The following is a 16,754-nucleotide window of genomic DNA, read 5'->3' as shown; positions in this document are numbered from 1 at the left end:
CCTACATATACCTATTGTGAAAATACCTCGCTTTGGAAGGACCAACCTTGCTTAATATCTCAAATGTGGTAATACCAGCCATATTCATGGGTTTATATCCAGGCTTGGAATAGTCAATAAGCGCATTCACAGTTTGATAACAGATTTGTCTTGCCAGTTCTGTAAAATATTGTTTCTGTCCTATCGCTTCTTTAGTAGCACCTCCTGATTTTATTTGTTTAATAATGAAATTGATACCAGTACAAACAATACTTTTAAGTTACTCTGCCTTCAAAAATGTGTTATGGTGAACTTAGTTTTTATTGCCATTTCAGTCGACAGACATTTTTAAAAGGGAACAGTAATAGATCCTGTGTCTCTACTATTTTCCTGGTTTGCGGTGGGTTTTTTCCCCACTTTGTAAAAGGGATATCAAAAAGATATAAATATACAAGTAATCAAATGTGCTCCTCTTAAAGTAGATTTTGTAGAATAGCAATCTGAGTTGACCATAGTAATTCCTTTGTCGCCAGTACTCTGGGCATTAGAAAAGGTAATGACTATGCATTTTCTGTACATTTGAGATGGACCACTATGGAGGTAATTTGTATTTCCATAATTCCTTTTTCATGGGGGTAGGAGGGTGCACTTCTTAGAGTGGTTGTGGTGGTGGTGGTGGGAGGGTGTTGGCTTTTTTGTTTTGTGGGATTTTTTAACAAAGCTATTTTACACTAACTTCTCTTAAGTTTCGTCAGGGTGTGTACAATCTCTGGCTTTATTTTTGTGGTCTTCAGAATCTGATTTGGAAATGTCCTTGGCTGGACATTTCTTGGTTGTTTGCATGTAAATAATTGTCATTTGAAAGATACACAGACTTAAAGAAGATTTCCTTGACATCTGATCACATTAAAAATTGTATTAAATAGTTAAAGAATATTATCTAATTGAAATTTTTAGTTATTTTCACATTTAAAATAATCTCTCTCAGGTTGAACACAGGAAAAAGTAAGGATGATATTCAGGCTACTTAAATTTCGCCAGCTATGTGTGACATGGAGAAGCACTGTTGCTAGTTTCAGTCCTTGGACTTTGAACCAGTATATGGATTTCGTGCTGAATAAGAAGTTGTAAACTGGATAAAAATCATGTCAGGAGCACAAAGTTGAATGCAAGGCCTCCTCTTCCCTAAGGGGAGTATGCAAACCACTAGCTGCAGTGCCAGAGTCCCTGCTGTCATTTTTTTTCCTGCATGCATGTCCCATACACAGGAGCGTTATTTCACATTGTGTTTGCAGAAACAGTAACTGCTCTTTCATTATTAACTTTGATAAAAGTTTACAACTGGGTTTTTTTGGTTTTTGTTTTTTGGTTTTTTTGGGTAAGGAGAGAGAACTTGAAGCTAACAAGAAAGAAAAAGTGAAAGAAGCTCAGCTGGAAGCTGAGGTGAAGTTGCTGAGGAAGGAAAATGAAGCTCTTCGTCGACACATAGCTGTGCTTCAGGCTGAAGTTTATGGAGCAAGATTGGCAGCCAAGTATTTAGATAAGGAACTAGCTGGAAGGTACGTAAAGTCAATCGGTGTCCCTTAGCATGAGATGGTTTTTGTTGTTGTTTTCTTCCTTTGCACCCCCAGAGGCAGGTCTAAAGCTAAGACTAGGTAGGAAAAGTCTCACATTTGCAGTTAATTGAACAAGAGGAAGAAACAAAAAATCCCCACAGTTATTGCACTTGTGTTAGTTGCTGCGTGACTGTGTGCTGGAGCCAGATGAAGTGTATGAGTTGTATAATGCATTAATTTTCAGTTGTAATATAGCATGTTGTTTTACTCTCCGTCATTACGTAGAGTCCAGCAGATTCAGTTACTGGGCCGAGATATGAAGGGACCTGCTCATGACAAGCTCTGGAATCAACTTGAAGCAGAAATACATCTTCACCGTCACAAAACCGTTATTAGAGCTTGTCGAGGTCGGAATGATCTGAAACGACCAATGCAAGCACCACCAGGACATGTAAGTTTAAAAGATGAGTCATTCCTCCATAATTTCCAGCATTTGTGGAAAATAGATGAGTTACTTCTTTGTTTCTGTGATTGTTTTCACTTCAGTATTCCAAGTGTCACTTCTAAACACAATTCTTTTGTACGCTGAAGGACAGTTCCGTGCTGAATAGCATGTCCCCATAAATGACCATGAAAGATGATACAATTCCTTTGACTTACGTAGGAACACTCAGTCCTTTTGAAAATTAAGCCTCTGCTATGTGTGTGTATAAATATGAATTTAACAGCATAATTTTGTTACCTAGGTTTCAAAATGTGGAGTTAATATATTTACAAAAACCAAGAAGAATAACATTTATAGGATTAGATTGAACTGAAATTCTTTTTTTATTATTTTTAAAGGCCAGATAAATTGACACTTTGTAAAATAATTGATTTTTTCCCTCCAAAAGGAAAAAGTATTAAAATAATAATTATTAAATAATTAAAATAATTAATGAAAATAATTTTATTAAAATCTTTAAAAGACATTTCACTGTGGGCAGCCTTGGTACAACTCACCTAACTTGTCACGTGACTGGATTAATCACCCCAGTGTTCAGTGCATAAACCCAAATATTTTCAGGGAAGTGCTTACTTTGATCTGTTATAAATATCTTGGTCAGATGGATCTTGCTGCTTATGTTGCTAATTGCATATAAAACATTGGTGGACAAATACGTGTATGTGTGATTGTAAGGGTATGCATAATGGCAGCAGCAGCTTAACAAAAGCAAAATAAATACCTTGATTTATTTAGTCTCTCTTTTAGTTTTGAGTTGAAAGGCTTTTGGTGTGGTTTGTTTATATTATAATAAAAATAAACTTGAGCAAGCAAGCTCTTCCTTGGGACCATATTACATCATTTGATTAGTTTTAAATTGCAGTTTACGTCATACAGCTTTTCAGCAGTGATCAGCATTCCTTTATGTAGTCCCTTATATTTTTAATATGTGGCTGATTTCCTTCTTTTGAAGTTCAGTTCTGTGTTGTGCATCACTCAGCACTGAAATAATTATTCTCATCAGGAGTGCATAGTGAGGAATGTTTTCTGATTTCATACTCTGTAAAGGGCACTGTAAGTTTGTCCTGCCTGGAGCTAGTCTAAAGCTCTGTTGCTGGTATACTGCCTGTATACAATTAAAAAAAAACCCAAGCAAACCCAAAATGCAGAAATGCATCACTTCTTGGTTCACACATTTATATTTATGTTATGTTTGTTTTTTATCAAACTAGGATCCTGATGCCTTAAAGAAGAGTCAAGGTGTTGGTCCAATCAGAAAAGTTTTGCTAGTTAAAGAAGACCATGAAGGACTAGGAATTTCAATCACAGTAAATATTTCCATTTATTTTCCATGACACAAAAGAAGCAATTTAAATTTGTATTTGTACTTCTGTAAAATATGTGGACGAGTGAATGCATTGTTAGAAAATGCAAAAAAAAGCATACGCAAATCCATAGCTGTGATCATAGAACTTGAAGGCTGATTTTGATAGATTAGGAAATAGATAACTGCTACTTTATGTAAAACTTGGGATTTCAACTTATGTTTAGGGAATAGACACTTCAGCAGATTAGCGAGCAATGAATTTCAGGTGTGGTAAGTCTGTAGAAGAGCAGAAACAATCTGAGAACTAACTTCCAAAGCTTAGCTGTTGTGATTGTAACTTTTTTTTAAAGTATCGGTATTGGCATATCACACCTAACAAAAGCTGTATTAACTTCTTGCAACAAGTTTTGAAAATTATGACTATTATACTCTTATTCTAAATATGAATACTGTTTCTTGCAAGTCAGTAGGGTGCCTGATATGCTTTTTTTTTAATGAGGTTTTGATGTTGTCTCATCAGCTTGTATATGATTTTATACTTCTATTATTACTCAGAATTGTCTCCTTTGACTCTTTGAGTATGTATTTGAAATTTTTCCATTCTTTTGTGGGGAGAAGAATTAAGGGAAGCATCTCATGTGTTCTTCTTAAGCATCCTTTTTGTCTGAAGTATGCTTTCTAATTTTCTAAATAAAAGTTGAAAGAAGCACTTCAAGAGCAAATACCAGAATGTTGATTTTATGCTAATAGACATCTCAGTTAATTCAAATTTTATTTTATTTTATTTTATTTTTTATTATAGGGTGGGAAGGAGCATGGTGTTCCAATACTAATCTCTGAAATCCATCCTGGACAACCTGCTGATCGCTGTGGAGGACTGCATGTTGGTGATGCTATTCTGGCAGTAAATGGAGTTAATCTAAGAGATGCAAAACATAAAGAAGCTGTAACTATTCTTTCCCAACAGGTCAGTTGAGACTTGTTATCCATAGGCACATTTAGGCGCTTCCTGTGTTCTGCCTATTGAATTACCTTGAATTTTAATGTTTTCTTTTAAGCACTGTGTTACACTAAGCTACAGTGATTCCTGAAGCTGCATCACCTTACACATAATCCTCTTATGTCTTGCAATTTAAGGAGAAAAATGCTGGGTCAGTTAAACTCAGGTATTGGCTAATGATTCTTCAGTAAGGCTGATGGAAATCAGCTTGTTATATTTTCCCCCCAGAAATAATTATTTAGTGACATATGTTTTATTCTTTTGTGACTGGACAGCTCCAGCCAAACAATGTGTCTCGTATGCTTTGTGGTCTAGAATCTTCTTCCTGCCTTGCTTCCCACTGTCAGACAGTTACCAGGTGCACTTAATTTTCAGAAAACTTACTCATTAGAAGTCATTGTTTGAAATGTATTGGCACATAACTGAGAAATTCAGGTAAAATTTACTTTCTTAATCTTAGCTATAGAGCTGTACTTGTTTAGTCAGTAAAAAATTCAGATACATGTCCAAGATATTCAACACAACTGTCAATGTGTTTACAACAGTAAAATGTATTTGGTTTAGTATCCTAGCTCATCTCAGTAATCCTATTACATAGCTGTGCAGTAGTAAATTTGTCATTTTTGTTGCATTTTAGAGAGGTGAGATCGAATTTGAAGTAGTGTATGTTGCTCCAGAAGTTGATTCAGATGATGAAAATGTAGAATATGAGGATGAGAGTGGACACCGTTATCGTTTATATCTTGATGAATTGGAAGAAGGTGCAAATTCAAGTTCTAATAGGAAAAGTGCAAATGTGGATGTCAAACCCTCACAAGGTAAACTTTCTAAAATGAGTTACATGGAGTTTAATTCAGAAGTCTCAATATGCAAACCAATTTCTGGAAGATACTGTTTTTATATTCATTGTAAAATTAATCTACAGTTAATTAACCTACTAGTAGGCTGTCAGCTCTTTTGGTTGGTCCCTCACTTATTGGCCTGGTTTACTTAGATACAGCTGAATTAACTGAATTAATTTGTGGGGTTTTTTATGATCGCCTTTCCCCAAAGGTTGAAATTCAAATTTATTCTTATCTTTTCCTGACTCTGGTCTAGAAGTAGTTAATTCTCCTTAACACTTTATGTTGTTGGCTTCTTCAAATACAGTTTATAGATCAGAGAGGTATAGAAACAGTTCCTGTTTTCCTATCTAACTGCGTTCTGCTAAAAGCTTATTTGCTCTTATTTTAGTAGTTGTTTCAGCACACTTTCCAGTTTCTGAAATAAGGCTCACTGATCTGTGTTCCCAAGATTACTGCTCTTCCTTAAATAAAATTTCTTTTTAACTTGCAGTGTTTGATAAGAAACCAAGTATTGATGGACATGAAAATGGAGACCTGGGGAATTCAGTTGAAGCTCCATTAGAAGACACTACACCCAAATTAGCCCGTTCTGCTGAGTCTTTATCCTAAAAACAAACAAACAAATCAACTGGACAGATCCCATCTTTGGGAACATTTGATAATCAATATTGACTGCTCCAAGTTGCATATACTAGTGTAGGTTGTAAAAGGTGATTACATGTCAAAGGGAACTGTATTACTGTTGCCTGGAAAAAAGGCGGTTACCTCAGGGCTTCATTGTGAGCAATTCTAAATGTGGAAAACTGTCTTTTGCGTGACACACAGTAGTTATCTAACACATGGCTTGTGAAATTTTTTTTTTTTTTTTAAATAATAAGCACCAAAGCATGGGATTTCTAAAAAGGATAACCTCAATACATTCAACTTTTAATCTCATTGATGTCTCCAAGGAAGTAGAATAAAACGTGGCCAGCTTCATTTTGACCCTTTGATGTTTTAAAGGGACAACTGATGTTCAGTTTGGTGTGAAACAAGCTTTAATTCTAGAAGGATGGGGGCTTGGATTTTACCATTGCATCCATGAGTTTTGTACTTAGGATTTTTGAACTGTAACTTTTAAAAGAAAGCTTTTTTTTTTTTTTTTCTCTCAGAATAGTAAAACCCAGAGCTTTTATTTGAGCAAAGACCATCAAAACACAAATGGGACAGTGGCGTACTCGCTAGTCATGATCCTTCAGCCCATGATAATTTTATGAGTGAGATTTTTGGCATTATTGTTTTAATGAATTCACTGCCGATTGTTCCACTTGAAACTTGCTCCAAAAGTATTTAAACAGAGTATTATGGGGTTTTAAAAGCAAAATTAGTTTTAAAAAAACTCACAATTACGTGGGCCCTTTGGTATTTTTTTCTCAGCATCATCAATTTAGCGTTCATTCTTGAATGGATATGGTTACTGCTAATGTGGAATGGTTTGAGTAGGTCATTGTTAGCTTGACCTTATGAAATGCTGAGTGCTTTTGATGGGTACTGAACATATTCATTTCACATTAAAATAATCTTTAAAGAAGTGAAAGTTGAGTGCACAGTACTTTCCAGGAGGTGCTCAGAATCATTTGGTGTCTGGCCCTATCTGTGTTATGTTATGGCAGTCATATTAACCTATAATTGTCTTACCGTTGAAACAAAATGTTACTCCTTTTCTAAGAATGGTGTATCTTAAAATAGCTTTTAATTGGTATACATCTAAAGGCCCATGGCATGGCTGCAGATGGAAACATTGAGGATGGTTTCGTGGCCGGTTCCTTGTAGATCTGTTGAAGTGCAGCACTCTCCACATGGAAGCTCTACATTGTAATTGCATTTATTATTTCAGCATGCAATGCTGGCTTTCCTGTTCACTGCTCTGCAGGCTGTTGAACTGTAATGTGAAGAGATCAGATTTTGTACATTCAGAGAGAAACTAATGTGAAAGGACATCTTTGCAAGTACATAGATAAGAAAAAACCTCAAAGGCCTTTAGAGTAACATCAACTAATCTTATGTTCTAAATTGTGACGTAGAACACAGTTACTTGTCTCTCCTAGGAGCACTATATATATATATGTTTATAGAAAAAGCCTAAAAATGTATATACTTTATTCAAAAACTTTGCTATTTATAAATCCCTTAACTTTGCTATTTACATGATCGTTTTGTGTGTGCGTGCGTGCATGAGTTCCACTTACTCAGTGGAATAACATTATTTGGTTCATTTTTCTATAACAGTCCTTGTCATACAGCATACTGTTGAAGGTTTTTAAAATAGTCAAAGCTGTACAGTTTTCACCAAACAGAAACTAGTACTTAAAAATAAAGCTGTGTGAAGAAGAAACAGGTCCCCAGGCATGTTTCTTTTTCTGAAGCTTCAGAAACTTGAGGACACATTGGCTACGTGTTAGCAGATAAATCCACTGCTGTAACTTTGCATCCAGATTTGTGTTTTTCTGACAGTTACTCAAGCAGAGTGCACTCTGAAACTCTCTGTGGCCTGGACACTCGGTGTCCTCTCTGTCAGAGAGGAGAGTTCAAAGCCAAGTCTTTGTCTTCGAAAATCACCGCTGTGTGAATGCTTGCTGCAGCTGTAAGAAATGAGGCTCGTCCAACTAGTGTGGTAACTTTTAAAAAAGGCATTAAATTTGCCTGTACACTTTCCCTTTATTTGAGGGAAAGGTGAAATTTTTAATTTATTCATCCTTCCTTACTTCTTGGCACACCTTATTTTCCACTTAATGCTTTTGATCAATTTTAGCCTGAAATGGGAGAATGTTTCTAGAGTTATTTTCCTAACATTCCTTGTCCACCAGTATCTCACGATGCTCTTTTCTTCATCTTTTGGAAGTTGCTCTGCTCTTACCTTGTCTATTTTTAACCTATATATAAGATCAACGGAAGGAACAATTGCTGAGGAAAATAACTAGGAGTAGACAAATCAGGTAGCAGTAAATGATCACCAGATTTCCTTCCCTGCAGTTTTTATAATCTTTGTTTAGAAAGCCCTGAATGGGAGGATTTTGCTCAGACTCTACAGTCTGTCTCATGTACTCCATACTTCCTACCAGCTGATTTAACACAGTGGTTTATTGTAGTCATACTGAGATGCTTAGAGATTAATATTTAAATTGAGAAAAGTTTTGCAAGTTGAGATTTCCAGATTGAATCGACAAATGTGTATTCTCCCCTTTGTCACTAACTGGAAGACTCAGTCCTGCTGATTGCCAGAGGTTGAATGAATTGGACTTGGATGAATTTCCAAGGAAAGTCAGTATTCAGACTTCATTTTTATTTTTTAAAGTGTAAAACAGTTTACTTGTGTGTGTATATATATTTTTACTTAAAAAAAAATAAAATAATGTTCTAAAGAGAATTTTGCAATTTGAGTAGATAATTCCTTGCCTATAAAAAAAATCTTCAGTGAGATAATTGTATTTTAAGCTAAAGGTGGAAAGTGTTTGTTGGCATCTGGGACCAATGTTAATTAAGAGCATGTAAGTTGAGGAAAGTACTTTATGGCAATAAATTTAACTCTGATCAAAGGCTATATGTAGTATTTCCTTTGTAGAAGTGTATTCTTGGCAGTGAGAGGGTTTGTATCATCTCAATATATGTTAATCCACAGTTGTATCAAACAAAATTCAGGTATTTATTGTGTCTGTCCAAACGTTATTACATCATGGATTAATCTCATTTCTGTAGCAGATAAAGCATTTTGCAACCAATGTATACATCTAGTTAAGCTGAATATAATATATTTTTATTAGCCTGTAAATAAATGTACTCTTCTGCGTTGCAGTGGTTTCTCCACCTAATTCAGACTGGTATTTAATTTTCTTCTGGTTTTATCTATAAAATACAGACACTTAACTTTCTCTGTGATCTTTTTCTGTTAAGCACATAGTCCGCACCTAGCCAAAAAGCTAATCTGAGGAAAACCAAAGCTACGTGACATGAAGTTTGGCACTAATCCAGTCTTGGCCAGCAATAGTTAATAGCCAAGTAAATTTTTAAAAACATAGAATTATAGGATATGTTTCAAATTTAATTATTTGAGATGCATTTTCTGCTGAATGCTTTTCAATAAAAGGAAGGAAATACTTGCAGTGTCTGGCTGTATAATAATACCATAAATATTCTGAAGCCTTTGGCTAAGAGCTATAAAGACCCAAACCTGTTAAAGGATTAAGTCATTTGGGTAAAATTGTGGAAAGTGCCTTTTTTCTTTTTTCTGTCTTTGTTTGTTTTCCATGCATTAGGAGTAATAGGTATATTCTGATTTTTTTTTTCCACTGAAGTTACAAAACACTTATCTTTCAGATACAATTTTCAGTCCTGATATTAAAGTCTTTTTGTTCAGATTAAGTGTCTGTTTCGTGTTTTAAATTATATTTTTTTAAAAAAATCATTTCTCACCTATACTTGAGTGGCCTATACTTTCCCTAAAGCATCAAGTTCATCTGGATGAACAGAGTTCAAATGAAAGGTAATGGTATGGTAGCTGTGGTAGTAGTATAATTATGGTAGTACTTACGGAGTTACTGAGAATGTGTAAGTAGAGAGTAGAAGACTGAGGGTAGGAACTGTCTCAAAGGCTGAGTCAAGCTGGCTGAAAAGAGGTATAGTGCACAACTGGTGAGGGCTAGAACTGCAAGTATATAATTTTTTAGCGCTCTAAAATTTTTAGGAGGGTTTAGATGTGGGTGACTTCAACAGATGGAAGGAAGAGGGAAAGGAGAGAAAACTTAAACTTGGCTGAGCTGTCATAAACTTGGCTGAGCTGTCATAAAATGAGCAGAGGATTAGAGGCAGCTGTGAGTGAAGATGGAAATGGATGGAAAGAGGAAAAAAAAAAATCCTTTGTCAGCTGGGGTCAAGGAAAATCATTGAAAGGTTCTTTGTGTCACAGTGCCCAACTGAGGGACCTCAGAGGCTGCTCCCAGTGGTCACTGAATAGTGCTCTGCATTTTTTTCCAGAGACCCACACATGACAAGAGAAACCCATCCTGACTCAGGACACGTGTAGGGAGTCCATTTTTACTGGTTAAAACCTCAGCTCAACAACCTGAAAAGAAAATTACCTAAAATATTTCAAGCTTGCCTTTTGTCCCGAGTGTCTTTTCCGATAAGACATGATTTCCAATCCTTCAGAAGCTGTTGAAGTTTGACAGTTCAAGGGGAACTCCAAAGTCAAGAATCATAGAATGGTTTGGGTTGGAAGGGACCTCAGAGATCATCTAGTTCCAACCCCCCCGCTGCGGGCAGGGACACCCTCCACTAGACCATGTTGCCCCCTCCAACCTGGCCTTGAACACTTCCAGGGATGGGGCCTCCACAACCTCTCTGGGCAACCTGTTCCAGTGCCTCACCACCCTCACAGTAAATTTCTTTCTAACATCGAATCTAAATCGACCCTCCTTCAGCTTAAACCCATTCCCCCTTGTCCTGTCACTCCACTCCCTGATAAACAGTCCCTCCCCAGCTTTCCTGTAGGCCCCTTCAGGTACTGGAAGGCCGCAATTAGATCTCCCTGGAGCCTTCTCTTCTCCAGGCTGAACAACCCCAACTCTCTCAGCCTGTCCTCACAGGAGAGGTGCTCCAGCCCTCTGATCAGCTTCGTGGCCCTCCTCTGGACTCTCTCCAACAGCTCCATGCCTCTCCTGTACTGGGGCCCCCAGAGCTGGACGCAGTACTCCAGGTGGGGTCTCACAAGAGCGGAGTAGAGGGGCAGGATCACCTCCCTCGACCTGCTGGTCACGCCTCTTTTGATGCAGCCCAGGACATGGTTGGCTTTCTGGGCTGCAAGCGCACACTGCTGGCTCAAGAAGCGGCAAGTCTGCTGGCTTTGCAAGAAAAATTTCTTTGGTTTTTCTTTTCTCAGTGAGGCAGTTGTTTCTTCTTATGCTTCAGAGTAGCCTTGCCATATCTGTGTTTGCCTGGCGTACCCCTGCCACAGAGGTACTTTGGTATCTGCTCCTGATGCCCACGCCGGTGCTGCGTGGGACAGACACAGGGCTTATAGGTCAAATGGCTGAATCAGGCCAAGCAGCGTTTTTCAAGGGTTTTCCCTTTTTAAGAGAAAATTGCAGTCACTTGGGTACATTTTCCACACAGTTTACAAGTGTTTCATTCAATCAGCTGTCAAAATTATTTGGTGTCTCTTTGTCAGTCTTCTGCTTAGCATGCCGAGACATTTTTCCCCCAGCTGTGCTGAGGGGAAGCATCAGAGCTGCTGGTGTTTTGAAGGCTCTGCAGGAGGATGCTCTTCCAGTCCCTCATGAGAGATATGTTAGAAGTACATTGACCCCTAAAAAAAAAAATAATCCAGGTTAAAATTGTGCTGTTTTTTCTTTGTAACTTTCTACCAGAGATAATGATCACATTTCCCTCATTAAGTGTTTGGCACTCTGTATTTCTTCAAATTTTCTTTCTGCAATGCGAAAGCACTGCTGCTCTGAACTGCAGCCTGAGCTGCCTCCCCAGCATCCCCTCCACCAGTTGCGGGGCTGTCGGCTCTCTCCTGCCAGGTTTTCAACGGCAGGGCCTCAGACAGGAGGTTAGGAAAGTGTAAAAGCAAGCAAAGCGAAAGCACAGGCATTCACAGACATGTTTTGATTGCCCGTAGCGCTGGAAGTCAGGGGTGCTTGGGAGACATCTGGTAACTTTTCTGTTGAATTGCAAGTCTTCAAATTGTTAATAAATATATCTGTAAATCTCCGTAAGTCTTGTTGATTAAATCGTAATTTTCCAATTAACCATTAAATATTTGCACAGCTTTACTTCTGTAAAATGGAATAAAACAGAACGGCATGAAAATATTTTGTCTAATGATATTTTATTTGCTGTTGTCCTAGTGTGTGTGTTTAGTATCAGTTTGTTTAGGGGAATGAAAGCATTAATAGTCACGCTGCTGAACTGGAGTAGTTATGTATCCAGTCCTCTGGGCTTACACTGCTGGAAACATGCTTGCCCTGAACATTTTCCTTTGGACAAGAAGCTGGATGTCCCCGTTCACTCCCTGTTGGAACAACCCGTGGTGAGTTTGCCGCTGTTGACCCTTCCTCAGCTCAGGGTGGGTGAAGAAGGCTGCTGTGGGTTGCTTATGCTGATCGTCTGAGGCGATCAGAGCCTTTGGGTTACAGCCACAAAGGCACCGATTCCTCTTGATTTCATTTATAATTTACATGGTTATTTATGGTTCTGTGGGAAGGGATTCCCAATGGGCGCTACAACTTAAACCCTTCAGCAGATATGCGCCTAAGCTGCTGAGCTTGAAACTGAGGAATGGACCTTTTATATATGATAAATGAGGATTTTTGTATAGCTGTCAAGTGAGTTTTACTGCACAGTTTCCTATTTATTTGATCTTCCTTTTTGTCCAGTGTGACAGTTCAGGTCTTTTGCTAATTTATGACAGACATGGGGTGTCATAAGGCAGTTCAGGGAGCTAGCAGAAATTTGTCCATTCTGTTGTGCTCCTAAAGTGGTTATTCTAAATCCAGGTCATGTATTGCTAACTTTGAAACTGATTTTTATGTTAAAATGAAGGACGTGGACACTTCTATATTAGCAAGACCGCTATTTATTATAGTAAGTTGCCGTGGTTGTCTTGAGTGATCTGGTTAAATAGGCAAGTGTATTTTGAGCTGTCTCAGTTTTATGCTATTTTCAAAATCAAAACTTGTCTGTTACTTAGTAATTGCAATTTGTGATCAGAATCCTCAGATTTTTAGTGCTAAGTATTTGCATTTGTATTTAGTGCCAAAAGGGGGCAGCAGCTTCCTTCAAATCTTCAGCTTTGACCAGACTGAGAAATGGAACCTATTGTTTTGTGGGTTGTTTGGTGGTTGGTTTTGGTGTGGGTTTGGTTTTGGTTTTTTAATTTACAAAATAGAAAAAACTTTATTCATTAGAACTGTTTTTAGTAAGATGTACTCTTAAGATAACAAACATCCAGTCTAGTTCACGTCCTGTGGCAAGTACTTTGCAGGTGACACATCTTATGGTAAAAATTGTTCTCTATGTCTGTGTAGTATATGTACAAGCACACATAAACACACACAGAGACAATTATAATTTCATTGTTAAAGAATGCTTAAATATCTCCATCAGTCACTTTAAAAATGAGTGCTCCGTTCTCTTACAAGTTCACACCCAAGCAGTGAAATTTTTTATCTGTTTGTGGGTGGATTACGCCTTTCCAAAGAAAGGGACCAAATGGACCAATAAAACATGAAATGAGATATCGGGCAGGTTTGTGAACTCTCCTGCCTGCACTTTGCCGGTGCCCTTCAGTCATGATATGCAGCCAGCCTTCTTGCGTTCCTAGGATCTTTCCTGGAACAGAGGCTGCCCGTGGTCCTGTCAGACTGTGGTGGTGAGAAGTGAAAGAAGGGAGATGATGCTGACATTTTTCTCTAGTCCACTTTCAGACAGAAGCTTCTCGGTCAGAGGAAAGAGGTCAAGTTCCCATTGACCCACCGGCATCTTTTCTCTTCTGCTGTTGGTTTCCAGTGACCACCAAATGGTGGTTCAGTCTCCAAACCTTGTTTGCTGTCGTTAACCAGGTAATCAGTGAACTCGTCAGCCAAATGTTCTGTGGCATAAAATATTTATGTCCTTGATGCTGGTCCTTATACAGTGACACGATTGAACTATAAATGGGAGGGGTGGGGTGTGACTTCATCTGTCAAAAAGTTACCTATATAAATGAAATACATACCCTAAAGGAGTATCTTTTATGAATGCCATCTGCTAGGCATTTGTAAGATAGTAGAAAAGTTGTTGCAGCATTGTTACCAAAGATGCGGCTCACTTTGTGTTGTAGGGTGGCAACAAAGACTAGTGCTGCCTTTTATGACGAGATGCTGAAAGTGCTTGGATATCTGCGGAAGAGAAGTTGAATGAGCTGTCCACAACCTTTCCCTGTCCATGTATGACTCTGGCATTTCTATGTAACAGGCATGCTTTATCCAGGTCACCTTATTCAAATTTTATAAAACTGTCTGTCAGAACAGATGGTGTCACTTAAGGATAAAAAGCTTAGGCATAGATGTGAAGAAAAGCTGCCTCTTCAAGTGAGGTCTGCGAGCTCGTCTTAGTCTTTATCACCCCTGTCTTCTCTCCCTGCACAACAGAGGAATCTTCGCAGGTTTGCATTGGTGTTTTCAGAGGCCTTTATGGTTTTGGGTGGGCTTGATTTGTTGCTACAGCTCTGGACAAGTGACAGCATACCTGTCTGTCTCAGTTTGCCCATCTGTGAAATGGTTGCCTGGGCCACAGAAATGAAGACGTGTAAAATACATTTGTAAAGGCTGAAGTTTCTAGTACGTGCTCAAGGCGTTAAATCATTCAGACCAGAGGCTGGGTGGTGACTAAAGTAACTCACTGTCTTTCTGTGGTGTTTTCTCCTCTTCTTTTACGGCAAGCATCGCCATCTTCCCTGCTATCTGCCACTTCTCGTGGAGGAGGACTTCCCATAAGCTCCCTGTCCCAGGTCAGGCTTGTATTGTTTTGTATTGTTTGTATTAAACGGTTCTTGGTGTTTCTTTTAAGCCTAGAATTTTGGCATTATTTTTTTGCCTCCCTTCTGGTAGGCAGCATACATGTGTTTAATTTAAAGTCTGTTATTGTCTGTTGTCATCTAATCTGGCTGAGAGAACATCACAGGTTTTGAATAATTTGTTATGTGGAAGTTTTCTCACTCCTTTTAGTAGCTCAGACTCATAGGGGGAAATGCTGGGTATACCATTCCTCTTTAGGTAAGCAGACAATGCAGATGATTAAGAGAGCTTTCCCAGTACGATCTGTTACAAATTTTGTGTCTAGTCAAAATTATGGATTCCTGAGGTCAGTTCAGGGTGGTTAATCAGGACACAAAAGCCTTAGTAACAGACCTATGTCATATATGTGGGGTTATATTTTTTGCTATGCTGAAAAATGATGTTGTGCTTTAACTTAAGTTGTCTCGTTCCTGGATTTCTCTTTTTAATACCTGTGACTGTATAAAAATTAACAGGATGATAATCTCTTGGATGTCACATGGCAGCTCGGTAGCTGTGTTGCGAGTGTCTGAATAAATAATGAATTAGCTCAGCCCAGGACAAGGGGTTACTGAATAACCTCTGCATACTGTAGATAGCAAATGTTTTTCAGAACTTGCAGATACATAATGTGAGGCCAAGCCTAAACAAATACAGTGAAGTTTGAATGAAAAAGTCTCCAAATTCTCATGTCCAGACTATACAATGAGATAGCACAGAAAGTGAGATGCTAGGCGACCGCTTTATCATGGTTGCCATGAGTTTTCCCCAACTAAGGATGTCTTCCCTCTTGTCTTTATCTAGTTTAGAAATACTTTATCTGTCCCCTTCCCACATGTCCTTTATGGATGGTAGGACTGTACTGGGGGGCTTCAAAAAAAGAAACCCTCAGGAGAGGTTTCTATTTTAAGTTTAAAGGTGATTGTGCAGGAATGGCACCTTCCCTTTAAATAAGCATGTTTCTTGAAACTTACTCAGCTCTTCAATAATTCATAGGCATTGCTGCTGCTTCTCCATAACGTCGTTAGTCTTGTTTACCCTGCTATAGCTGTGTGGGGTTATTATTTTCAGTATAGGTATCAACAGCACTGATGAGTTTCAAATGAAATGATGAATTCTGCTTTCATTTGCCCCATGCTGAACTATCGCAGCAGAGGTTGGAGGTCGGTATGAGCTTACATCATAGCTGACATTGGAAAGACAAGGGCAGTATAGAATTTTCACTATGGAAAATAATAAGAAAAAAAGAAATGCAACAACATAACCTTGTCATTCCTAGGGTCCGGAGTGATTACAGGCTAGGGGAGCCCTTAGGACACTCACTCGCTGAACAAACCTGACCTGGTTTTGGAGAGAGGGTGAACAGAAGAATACCAATACAAGGTTACTTTTCAGTGGGTGCCCAACTCGCAGGACTTCTGTGAGACCGCTGACTGGCTCCTCTCTTAGAGGTCATAAAACTTCTGCTCATTTTTTTGCTTTTTGTTACTTGCCTTCCTGAACTGAATTAGAAAGCCCTGGAGAAAAATTACCTGCTTGCACGGCCTTTGGCAAAAGCCAGGACACAGACAAATAATTGCACTTCATTAGTTTTTATTAACTACCTCAGTGGTGAATTGATAGGCACATTTTTGAAGGTGTCACTGAAATGCAACACCACTGCTTTAAGGTCAAAAGATGTTAGTGTAACTTAGTGTAACGAGTGTAATTTGTTATGGCGATAGTACTGCTTTGCTGTAGTTTTTAGATCCCTCAGAAATAGCGAGTCCCCATGTCAGATGATTGCCACCTGTATTATACGGATACCAAACTGGGGCTTACTGGGGATGTCACAGCAGAGGGGACCTGGGGGGTTCCCTTAACACTTCTCCCATTTAACAGTGGGCGCAGGTCAGGGGCGCAGGCTCTGCTGATGCTGGTCACCTGGTTCTCTCTGTGCTGCAGACGCAGGTTAGATCACCCGAGCCCTGAGAGGCCTCTGGTGCCTT

The 16,754-nt window shown here is 38.6% G+C and overlaps 1 protein-coding gene across 2 annotated transcripts in view; it reads left to right on the top strand.

Annotated features, from left to right (window-relative positions):
* GOPC (golgi associated PDZ and coiled-coil motif containing) overlaps positions 1 to 8,769 on the top strand; it is a 31,708-nt gene extending 22,939 nt beyond the window's left edge. For both annotated transcript variants that reach the window (XM_054820739.1, XM_054820741.1), the window contains 6 exons: positions 1,363 to 1,538; positions 1,821 to 1,986; positions 3,252 to 3,347; positions 4,149 to 4,313; positions 4,984 to 5,164; positions 5,682 to 8,769. In XM_054820739.1, the coding sequence (XP_054676714.1) occupies positions 1,363 to 1,538; positions 1,821 to 1,986; positions 3,252 to 3,347; positions 4,149 to 4,313; positions 4,984 to 5,164; positions 5,682 to 5,800 (903 nt within the window). In that variant the 3' untranslated portion in view covers positions 5,801 to 8,769. The remainder of the gene's footprint in view (positions 1 to 1,362; positions 1,539 to 1,820; positions 1,987 to 3,251; positions 3,348 to 4,148; positions 4,314 to 4,983; positions 5,165 to 5,681) is intronic.
* Positions 8,770 to 16,754: the final 7,985 nt, after the last annotated feature.

Source organism: Grus americana, chromosome 3 (assembly GCF_028858705.1).
Source record: "Grus americana isolate bGruAme1 chromosome 3, bGruAme1.mat, whole genome shotgun sequence".
In the NCBI taxonomy this organism is placed as follows: domain Eukaryota; kingdom Metazoa; phylum Chordata; class Aves; order Gruiformes; family Gruidae; genus Grus; species Grus americana.
This window is presented reverse-complemented; position numbering and strand designations above follow the sequence as displayed.